Source organism: Gobio gobio (genome assembly GCF_949357685.1).
Source record: "Gobio gobio genome assembly, chromosome: 3".
Classification (NCBI taxonomy): domain Eukaryota; kingdom Metazoa; phylum Chordata; class Actinopteri; order Cypriniformes; family Gobionidae; genus Gobio; species Gobio gobio.
In genome coordinates, this window is record NC_137099.1 from 15,225,350 (window position 1) to 15,237,451 (window position 12,102).

A 12,102-nucleotide genomic window follows, 5' to 3' on the forward strand; every position below is an offset into this window, starting at 1 on the left:
CGAAAGCATTTAAAGTCACATATTTTTGGTCTAAATAATTACATTCTCATCTAAAAAACGAATAAAATGTTGGATTTGCTTGACCACCATGACGGTCAAGCATAATGATACAAACGGTGAAATGATAAGTGCTGATACTGGGAGAAAATCGTACAGCTGGAAAGGATCTCGAGAGAGATTAGATTCGAGAACGAGAAAGTTTTGTATATAAGAGTCTCTATAAGATTATACAAGATCTGGACCAAAAATGTATGCACCTCTTGATGAAAATAAATGCTGTGATGTTATTTACATCAAGAGGTGCATTCATTTTTGGTCCAGATCTTGTATTGACAATGCAAGATTCCAGCACTCTGTTAAGTCTACTCCAGCACATCCCAAAGACTTCAATTTAAGGTCTGGACTCAGAGGTGCCAATTAATGCGTGAAAATGATTCTTCATGCTCCCTCCCCACCATTCTTTCACAGTTTGAGCATGATGAATCTTGACATTGTCATCCTGGAATATGGCCATAATATGTCTTCCTACATGGTTGTTTAAGAAATGAAAAGCTCCACACTCCATCAATTAGGGTTGGGAGAACTGTTGCCAAACATATAACACAAAAATCACTGCAATAATGATCCAATCCAGCAACTTTATTTTTTGGCCGGGCAGTGTATTATATAGTCAGAATGTATGCTAGTGTGGTTTAATTGTGTTCACTTCTGTACCCAACAGCTATAGCAAATATATGATGATATTGATATTTTAGCTTGGAAGACCAAAAAAAAAAGAAAAGAAATCTATAATCTGAAAGATCTGTTTGAAACCAATGAACAGGCATTTATTATAGTTAATGGGATACAGCCCTAACAACATCAAATCAATATTTATTTATTGTTATATTTGCTCAAGACATTTTGTAGTTCATTTTGTAGTCTAATAAGTGCACAAGTTATATGAACTTTAATGATACTTGTAAAAGTTGAAGGTTTCCTTTCACTGTAATAGCATTAAAAAAAACAAAGACAAAAGAGCTCTGTTACTGTCTTTGAAAGTTCTCTGTATTCCAGTGAGAAAAATTCTTAGGGGTTTGGAACAAAATGAGGGTGAGTAAATGCTGAAAGAATATTCACTTTTGAGTGAACGGCCCTTTTAACAAGACAGTACAGGAGTCTCTGCTTACAGTACTTGTATGGTAAAGTTATCATTTCCATTATATAACCATAAAACATGGCGAAAATTCCAGGTGGAAGGATACAGTTGGGATCACACACTGTAGGGCTGCTGTGAGCACTCTTTCGGTACTGTTTCAACTCAACCTCAATAATTTAAATTACATCTAAGAATAAAAATGATGCTGTAGCAACTCAAATAATGACAAAGATTGGCGAAAAAAACATTCATGGTGACTTTGACATGATTCATTTATGTAAGTGTACAATTTCTCCACACCAAATCCTGACGCAATGGCAGAAATGGTGGCCAAAGCCTACAGTAATCTTCAAACAGAGGAGCTCAGTGTTTTAATGCATGAGCCACCGTGTAATGTCAATAAAGTCCAGTCATGGGTGACTGTCCACATTTAAATATATAGAGCTCTTTTGTCGACATTTCAGCGAGCGGGTTCGTTTTGATTACTAGACACATTTGCTAATGCATGTACGCACATACAAACTCAAGGTGAAAGAGGAGGAACCATTATAAACTAAACAGCCTATACTCTGACTTCAGTATGGAAGAGCTTTTAGGGCAGGAAATGAGAATCAGACAAGCAAACAAACGGTAAGACAAGAGAGATGGAGAAAAGGATAAGCTTCTGAGATATTTAATGGGCACTGGATGTTGTTCATATGGAGCTCAAGGTGAAATAAAGTCAGAGAGACAGAGAGAGGACAGACGGGGAAAGAGAGAAACCACTTGAAAACGTCAAGAATAAGCGTTTTAATCTATCTCCTGTATGAAAAAAAAAAATCCCTTTGAACTCAGAGTCTTTAATTCCAGCCTCTCCATCCAGGGGGAAAAAAAGAGGGAAGGGAAGGGAAAATGAAAAAAGAGGTCTCGCACTCCGTCCAAAATAAATCCACAGTGGAAAAATCTCAGCATGGGATGTTTTCACACTTTCAGCTTTAACTTTAAAATAAGATATCTTAGGCCTTCAACTAACACATTCAGGCAAGAAAGTTAAGGGTAAGGTGAAGAGTGTTATGGTTCAGATTCAATTGAGCTAATTTTAAACACATTTAAAGAGATAGTTAACACAAAACTGACATCGTTCCAAACCCGGATGACTTTCTTTCTTCTGTAGAAAACAAAAGAATTGGACCCCATTGAAGTCAAATGGGGACCATTTTTTGGCTGAACTATCCCTTTAAGTTGTAAAACATCTACTATGTATATCTATAATGAGATGTTTGTGGTTTCTAAGTTGATTGCTTTTTTGTCAGAACAGACAGCTTATTTTGCTGCCAATTGGTTTAGTTACAGCATCAACCAGCAGAGGCTAACTGGACAATACTCATCATCATCATCATCTTCCGCTTATCCGGGGCCGGGTCGCAGGGGCAACAGTCTAAGTAGAGACGGCCAGACTTTGCGCTCCCTAGACACTTCCTCCAATTCTTCCGGGGGAATACCGAGGCGTTCCCAGGCCAGCCGGGAGACATAATCCCTCCAGCGTGTCCTAGGTCTTCCCTGGGGTCTCCTCCCGGTGGGACATGCCTGGAACACCTCCCCGGGAAGGCATCCAGGAGGCATCCGAAACAGATGCCCGAGCCACTGGACAATACTAACTAGCCAAACAACAATACTAACTGGCTCCTTGTCTACTTTTCGACATGTTTTAACATTGTTTTGTCTGTTTGAACATATGGTTCAACCAATAGCATGACTTGGGGGCGAGACCACATTGCTTAGGGCCCATTCTCTACAGAACACAGTGTAGTGAAATGAAAAGAAAGCAAGGTTTAGAGGAGCGTTTTTAAAAGAAATGTGTACAGACACAAATTACAATGTTACTGTTGATGGAGCATCTATATTGTAAAACAGAGAGCATAGATTGACACGAAACTCTTAGACCTTTCAACAGATGTATAATTTGTTAACATTATTCATATTTTTAGACAGTAGTCTATATAGAAAATGTAAGGTAAACAAAATGATGCCAAGCCAGAGGGCAGATTTGTGCGCTTTGAGGTTCACTTGCATTTTTAGAACACTTTTATGCATGAGGCGTTACAAAAGACGCAAAAGCAATGGTCAAACACGTCTGTCTAGTGCATTTTTACATAGAAAAACAACGGAAAAACATGCAGTAGAATGCAAAAACACATTCTGTGTGAGCAGCCTCTTAGAAATGCCAGATGTGGGCAGTAAGTGCGATTGGAAAAACCTGGAAAGCATAATTACTTTCATGATTCTGATTTGTCTTGCTAGTGGAGCAGAAATCGCTTTTGTTCACTGGAAATACACCAACTGTAGCTTTGGCAGTCAACGAGTAAAACTATACACAACGTGTGCACTAAATACTTAACAGCAGTGGTGAAATTATTATAAGGTGGTGACAATAGGGGAAAATAGAGGACCATTGGAAAGAAAGTCACACAGACAGCGAGATGACAAATTGAGTTTCTAAGCCAGGAAACTGTACTTAGATGGAATTTGACTTGTCAAATTGCTCCCAAGGTCACAATAAACATACCTGTGCACACAAAAAGAATGCAAAATGTGAAATATAAAAGCAGAAAAGCATTTTGTTGAATATTGTTCAGTCACGTTCATCATAGAAAATACATCAAATGCAACTGTAAATTGGTAAAATATGTGCACATATTAAAGATTCCTACAGGGTCATTGCATAAAATGAGTAATTATGCAATGGAGGACCTTTGTGTGCCGTGGTTTAATGTGGGAGTTAATATCAGGTGCTGAATTCCAGCTGTAAATGCTAGCCTACAACAACCAGCGTTTAGCAGGGATGTTGTTCGGTAGTTAATGAGGGTTACTGTTCTTGTGCATGGTTATTTTTGTTCTTATGGTTATGAAAGTATTTCAAAGGGGTGATGACTCGCATGAAGGTATTGTTGAATCTTTTATATGTCCTGGAGGCAAGGTGGGCTCAATTCAATGTATTTTTGTCTTCTTAATGGGCTGTGTGTTCCATCTGTGCCATACACAGTACATCAAAAAAAACGGTTGGTCCATACGCAAGCGGCAGATGGATGTGTTTACCTTGTGCATTATGTCTTGCATCATGTTTTTAAGGTCCAGATTTTAAAAAAAAAACGGTTTAGTTTGTTAAAAGTTTAGATTTTTAAAGAATTATTGTATAGTTAATTTCAATGTTTATATATGTATTCTTAATTCATATTATTTCATAATACATTATCTAATGCTAATTTAATACACCCTAATTAAAACAACCCAAACAGAAATTAACCTAATTATTATTACTTGAAGAACCCACAAAAATGTATCATTGTTTCTACAAAAATATTAAGCAATACAAATGAGCAGCAAATCAGCATATTAGAATGCTTTCTAAAGGATCATGTGACACTGAAGACTGGAGTAATGATGCTGAAAATGTAGCTTTGCCATCCAGGAATAAATTACATTTTAAAATATTATAAATAGAAATGGAAATTTTTCATTGAAATAATATTTCACAATATCACTGTATATTTGTAATCTTGTTTAGCATAAGAGATTTTCTATAAAAACATTAAAACACACTGACCTCAAACTTTTGAACGGTACTGTAAATTGTTTAAGATATTGCAACTGTGCAGTTTTCCTGTTACCTGTTTGCCTTAAAGGAATAGTTCACCCAAAAATGTTACCTAAAAGGAATTTACTTGCCCTCAAGTTGTCCCAAACATGTACGAGTGTCTTTCCTCTGTTGAACACAAAAGAAGATATTTTGAAGAATGTTGGTAACCAGACAGTTGACGGTAGTCATTGACTTCCATAGTATTTGTTTTTCCTACTATGGAAGTCAATGGCTACTGTCAACTGTCTGGTTGCCAACATATATTATTTTTAGTTCAACAGAGGAAGGACACTCATACAAGTTTGGAACAACATAAGGGTGAGTAAATGATGACAGAATTTTCATTTTTAGGGAAACTAACCCTAAAATGATGCAGGGCAGTGTGTTCCTGTGCAGTGACTGACCTGCACCAAACAGTTATGACTATTGTGTAGAAGCTTGTGGCAGACTGCATTTCTTCAGCTGTCACTTAAAATACATCCTCTGTTGATCCTTCCTTACGACAGTATCAGTGTTTGCTTCCCTCTTAAGGGCGAACTTAAGGACTCAACGGGTGTTGACAGCTGAGCCACTGATGTTTAGGGTTGTGGGGGTTTGTGTGTCCTTCTTTAAGTCCACAATCATCACTGCAGGCTTCAGAGCAGTCAGCTTCAGGTTATTGTGTCACCAATAGGACACCAGCTGCTCAACATCATGTCCTCAGGCAGATCTGTTTATGAGGCCACGCACTTAAAAATAAAGATTACAATTAGAGCCCAACAGGGTGTTACAGCCTGATGCCACTGGAGAAATACAAGTTACACAAAGAACCTTTTATCGTCTAGTACTTTAGAATTAAACTACCATTAATTTTTTGAAAGAAAATATTCAGCAAGGACACATTAAAGGTGAACTATGTAGGATTTTTGCAGTAAAATATCCAGAAACCACTAGGCCAGTGTTATATATTTTGTTCAGTTGAGTACTTAGAATATCCCAAATGTTTCCAACTATTTGTAAATCGTGAGAAATTGCTATTTTAACCAAGGAGCCGGGACGTGTGAGCTATGCGTGTGAGGGAGTCGCCTGTCGATTGCGTCATATCTGCGTCATCCTCGGTTTCCGGTTTTATTCAGTGAAACACTTTACTCTCACTGCAGTGTGAACAAGTGTCATAGCAGCCGCCGAGCGAACGTCATAACTTCCTTTTCAACACACTCTAATACGATATATCTAATACGATAAACAGAGTTGCGTGACCTCATACTCATGACTGGAAAAGAGGAAGTGGCGCCGGCAACCGTGTCATAATAAAAGTCCCGCCGGCGACTATTCCATAATAACAGTCCCGCTCTTCAATCGCTCCTGCGGCCTTGCTCAGCTCCACAACACTCGCTCCTGCTCTGCTTCAGACTACAGTAATGTTAATAATCGCATCCATGAACATGATTTCTGCCCGAGTCCTATCCTGACTGTTTTCCACCGGCTGTGAGGTGAAAACCACATGTCCCAAGATTCTGCGCTCAAACGTGGCGTCATCAAACTACGCCTTTGTTTTGAACAGGCGACCTCTAGTGGACGGAAAAGTTACACAGTGTAGCTTTAAATTGATCCAAAGTGACAGTGAAGACATTTATAATCTTAAAAAAGATTTCTATTTGAAATTAATGCTGTTCTAATTAATACTAGGTGTTCAACTATCTATTCATCGAAGAATTCTACCAAAAATACATCACAGTTTCCTCAAAACTCTTAAGTAACACAACTCCACATTAATAATAATAACTGTTTCTTGAGAACCAAATCAGCATTTTACAAAACACTGGAGTAATGACTGCTGAAATTGACAACAGTTATTTAAAATTGTAATAATGTAACCAAAGAGAGATTGAAAGCTGAAAGGAAGGATAAAATAAGAAAAGAAAAAAAAATGGTATTGTGGTTCAAAATTAACTCAGGACTTTCTAAGGACTTGAGATGTCAGTCGTTTTTTTACATCTCATTTCATCAGTAAACCGTTGTGTTACCAAGGCAACGACTGACGCTTTTGTATGATAATATATAATGTGTCTGTTTGGAATCTTGTTTCTGTCCCAAACAGAAACAAGATTATTTTTCTATTTCATTGAATTTTGGGGATTTTTGGGGGATTTTTTCCCCCAAGAATCAAGAAAAAATATGTAATTTTCCTTAGTAAAAGCATCTTTATATATATATATATATATATATATATATATATATATATATATATATATATATATATATATATATATATATATATATATATATATATATATAAGATGCTTTTACTAAGGAAAATTACATATTTTATATATATATATATATATATATAGCATATATATATACATATATATAGAAGTAGAAAAGGGACCGGCCCCCGGGTATGTCCACAACATCGAATCTGGCCCCCTTTAAAAAAAGTTTGGACACCTCTGATCTAGTTGATTTGTGGCAACAGCACGAATGTTCATACAACGTGTCATGTAAAAACTTCCATCATAGACTGAACAAGGAGAAGAGTTGGTCAGAAATAGCGTCTGCAATGGATGTACCAGGTAGCTATAGCAACAGAGTAGATGTTGTTTGTGTGTATGTGTACTGGTTTGACCTACATTACGAGGACCCATATTTATGCTCACTCTGTAACATGTACAGACCATGTTCCCGCCGTCTCCATGACTTCACCCAAACCCTTTTTTTTTTTTTTTTTTGCATTTTCTGTGAAAATCGTTCCAAACACTATCATCGCAATTTCTTCCTGCATATCATCCACCATGCTTATTCTGAAGTCTCGCGAGATTTTGTGAGATTTCCTGTGTTTACAGTCGGGACTCTGGTTGAAAATCTGTTCGTGTGTGGTGTGCACCACACACTATAGGAGCAAAACGGTTAAATCTAGGATTATTTGTCCTCATGTTTGTGGTCTATCACATTTTGAAAATCTTATAAGATGTAAAAAATCTTTTGGTGTGTACCCAGCATTACGCAATGAGAACGGTTTGGCCCGGTGGTGTAAAAGCACCTAAAGTAACAGTTCTATTTAGAACCATATTGTCCTGAAGAACAGTTATTGTACATGCTGAAATGGTTCTCTGTTGGAGTTTGGGGTTCTTTATTTCCCGCCTTAGGCTTTTTAAATCTATAACTGTCAAAAACGAATTTCAAAACAACCTCCTTATTGACTGCTTGGAGCTCAACAATCCAACAACACACACTGTGCTTAAAATGTCTATCAATTTTAACTTTCAAAATTATAACTGCATGGTTTCCTACCAATCATGTTTTTTTCCCCTTGTGTTTTATTTCTTTTTGTATTTTTTTATGTTCAATGTAAATTATAATTTATTGAAGTATTTAGCTAATAAATGTTTTAAAGCATTTTAATTTTTACTACAATTTCATGTCAATAAAAAAGTACCTGTTTGACACAACTTGCCATCAGCTTTTTAATAAAAAACCCTAATAGAGGCTACAAGGTATTACAAGACCAAGTAGATAGGATGGGTAAAGCATAATATTAATACATAATATAAATAACTAATACTAATGAAAATAAACTATTTAAAGGTTCTATATAGCACTTTCAAATCATGGTTCATCACCAAATAAGGTTCTTATATTGTTATAAGCCAAAAAACCCTAATCTGGTACTGTTGAGAACCATTTTTCTTAAGAGTGCAAACTTGGTCAGCATGTTTCACTGAAGTGATTTGATGACCACAGAAGTCTGAGAACGTTTGTGGCAAATGTCAAGTGAGTTTGTGTGTGAATGTTTGGTTGGAAAGCCTGATGACACTGTGGTCCAATCTACGATGTTCCACTGTGTTAGGGAACCAAAGAGCCAATTCAATTATCACAATCAGACAGAGTAGGAAGAGAAAACAGCAGCAAAAAAAAAAACTAAATGAGGGAGGGATGGAGAGAGAGAGAGAGAGAGAGAGAGAGAGAGAGAGAGAGAGAGAGAGAGAGAGAGAGAGAGAGAGAGAGAGAGAGAGAGTGAGAACCAGATGAAGGGAAAAGCAGTGTGTGTCTGGAGATCAGAAGTTCAAAGAGTAATCAAGAGGAAAGAGTGAACATGGAAATGAAATTTCATGCAGATAAGAGCAACTCTTTTAGAAATCACATGCTTCAATGTATACTCAAAACACAAGCCAAGCTACTAAACTAGACCCAAATTATACCTGCACATAACACAATTTTTATTTATTTATGTATTTATTTTTTTGGGGAAAATCTGTTTTTGGAAATCTCTGTAGTCTTTTTAAAAGGTCTCCAACTGTTCACTGACATGAAGACAAAGAGCTAATCCCAGATTTGTTAGTGATGTAAATCCAGCACGTTCAAGCACAAAGAGAGATCGAAAGCTGACAGGAAGGATAGAAGGATAAAAAAAAAAAAAAAAAAAAGGTATTATGGTTCAAATTTAATTCAGGACTTTCTAAGGCCTTGAGATGTCCACTAAATTGTCTTCCACGTTTCTTAAAGACCTAAAAACATAAAATCGTAAAATTTAAACTTTGCGTTCCTTACAAAGCCACACATTTGAAAAATAATAGTAATAAAGGTTACACTATTTTAAGGTGACAGTTACATTGTACTTACTCAAATAAATGCTCAGTAATATTAATTAACTACATGCACTTACTATAGAGTTATTACTACAGTAAGTACATGTAGTGACACCTAACTACGTCACCTTAAAATAAAGTGTTACCGTGATAAATTAAAAATAAAATAAAATAAAATAAAATAATGTCCCTTTGAGTCCCAAAGAAGAAACAAAGTCATACAAGTTTGGAACAACACAGGGATGAAAAAATGAATTTCCACAAATGTGTAAGATATTAGGATTTGCTTTCAGAAAACATTTGAATTTAGTTTCTTTTACTTGTTTTAAAGATAAATCACACTACATTGTGTTTTGCTTAAACAATTTGCACTCTACTCACAACCCTGTGCTAGTTGTGGGTGGGTGTATTTCTTTGGACACACATGAGTATTTATTTCTCTCCTCTAGATCTTGTTTCTTTGATAGAGTAACGCATTTCACGTACGAGTGGCCTTTGAAATGAAGACCGTCTCATAAGTACCATGACAACCGTTTGACTGACAGCCGGCGAGGTGAGCTATCCTCAGATGCTGACAGTAAAGCTTGATGAGTAGACGTGTCGACCCCGCTACTAACAGTCCAAGAATCTGGAGCGTGGCATCAACAACTGCAGGATGTGCCGGTTTCATTTAGAGAATCAATGAATGTCATAAAGCACATCATTGCCGTGGGGGCCAACTGATGAAATCAGTCTAAAGACAGGAGACAGTGATTGATGTAACACTATTTTCAATCCAAGCATGTGTGTGTGTGTGTGTGTGTGTGTGTGTGTGTGAGTTTCAGAGTGTACAGACTTTTGACAGACAATTGCTTCAGGAATACATTTACATAATGAATTTAAACAGGTTGTTGTCAACATATTGATCCTTTAAATGATTAATTAATTTAAAGATGAACATTTTGTTATCATTAGTCACCCTCGTGTCGTTCCAGACCTGTATGACTGACTTACTTCCGTACTAAAAAAAGAGAAATTTTAAATCACGACTGTTCCTCACATGAGTCGTATAAAACACTTTTATGATACGTTCTTTATGGAGCCTTTTTTCTTATTTTCTTAAGTTCTCACTCACTCACTGTCTATCTACTGAAAAGAATGAGCAGAACATTCATCAAAAAGACTTCTTTTATAGAAGAAAGTCATACAGGATTTGAAAACAAATGATAGATGACTTAAGCGTCCTTTTTAGGCAAAATCATTTACATAATACATTAGAGCAGGTTTTTTGTCAATATTCATTGAACTTTTTACAGTACAAGCCTCACAGATGTCAAAATGTCAAATGGCAACTTACACCCGATGGTTAGGAATGATCTTGAAGCCGTCTCTGAACCATGTGACCTGAGGGCGAGGGTAACTGCTCACAGCAGGGGGATTCAGGATGGCGGCTCTTCCCTGAGAGACCGTTTTCCTCTGTTCCAGTTCAGCAAATGTATCCATGTCTGAGAGAGAGAGAGAGAGAGAGAGAGAGAGAGAGAGAGAGAGAAATCACATTGCGATTGTGATTTCAACTGCAATATGAGGCACATTTAGCATCTCTTTTGCTGATATCAACATAGAAAAAGGGGTCCCTCACGGTCCATTCGCTATCACATTCCCCAGGGATGGGAAATTAATATTATATATATACAATAATATTAATAGTAATAATACTATTGAAATGTATTAATATAAATTATTTAAGTAATCTGTTTATTTTATTATTGAGACATAATAATATTAACATTATTATTATTATCATGTGCCAAATGTGTAAATGGAGAATTTTGCTGTCATTTTGTTAAAACAATCTTAAAGGGATAGTTCACTTAAAATGTTTAATTCTTTCATTAATCAACATGACATCATGACTTTGCGTAAACATACACACCACTTTCTAAAGCCAAATGGTGTGTTATCTGTACGCATTTTGAGCTATCCGCGTGTATGTCTACGCCGTGTGATTCCGCGTGTATGTGTACGGCGAAACGAACCATCATCTCCGCGTGTATGTCTACGCCGTGTGATTCCGCGTGAATGTCTACGCCGAAACGAACCATTATGTGTGTGTGTGTGTGTGTGTCCCCACAATGTAAATGGATTTATAAACATACTAAATTATGTTTTTTTTTTTAATGTAAAAATGCAGAATGTTTCTTGTGATGGGTAGGTTTAGGGGCAGTGTGTGTGTGTGTGTGTGTGTGTGTGATGGGTAGGTTTAGGGGTAGGGGCAGTGTAGGGGGATAGAATGAAACGGCGTTGATAAACACGCTAAAAAACGATTATGCGTCTTGATAGCACGCCAAAATGGCATACGAATTGGCGCGTCATATATATGTGGCTGGTGTCACATGAGCAGAAATACATGATCATGTTTCGTTTGGTCCCCTCAAAATTGCGTTGGATTTTCTCTTTAGCATAAAGGTGGAGAGGTCCATCTATTACCTGGAGTAAATATATAGGCTATAATCTGTGTGTTTCCACGGCTTTTTAAAAATGGCGGGTGCTGGTGTTTCACGTGCGTTCGGCCAATCAGCGTACATTTACGACACTGGTAGTTCCTATTGTGCTGTGTTAGACCCTACTCGGAAGTAACAGCTAAACTAGTTCCCCCAAAAGGAGTTCCTAGAGCTAAAATCATTCCTAGTTCCTGCGGTGCGAACACACCAAAATCCGGGTACTTCTGCCAATAGTTGGAACTATGAAAAGGTTCCTCCGGTGCGAAAACCCCCATTATGTGACTCCAGTGGTTTATCCTC

At 37.0% G+C, this 12,102-nt stretch overlaps 1 protein-coding gene across 1 annotated transcript in view; it reads right to left on the reverse strand.

The window, feature by feature from the left end:
• Positions 1–12,102, reverse strand: part of sdk1b (sidekick cell adhesion molecule 1b) — a gene marked incomplete at its 3' end in the record, with an annotated part of 336,422 nt that overhangs the window by 192,237 nt on the left and 132,083 nt on the right. The window contains exon 4 of the mRNA XM_079811264.1: positions 10,659–10,806. Coding sequence (XP_079667390.1) covers positions 10,659–10,806 — 148 coding nt within the window. The remainder of the gene's footprint in view (positions 1–10,658; positions 10,807–12,102) is intronic.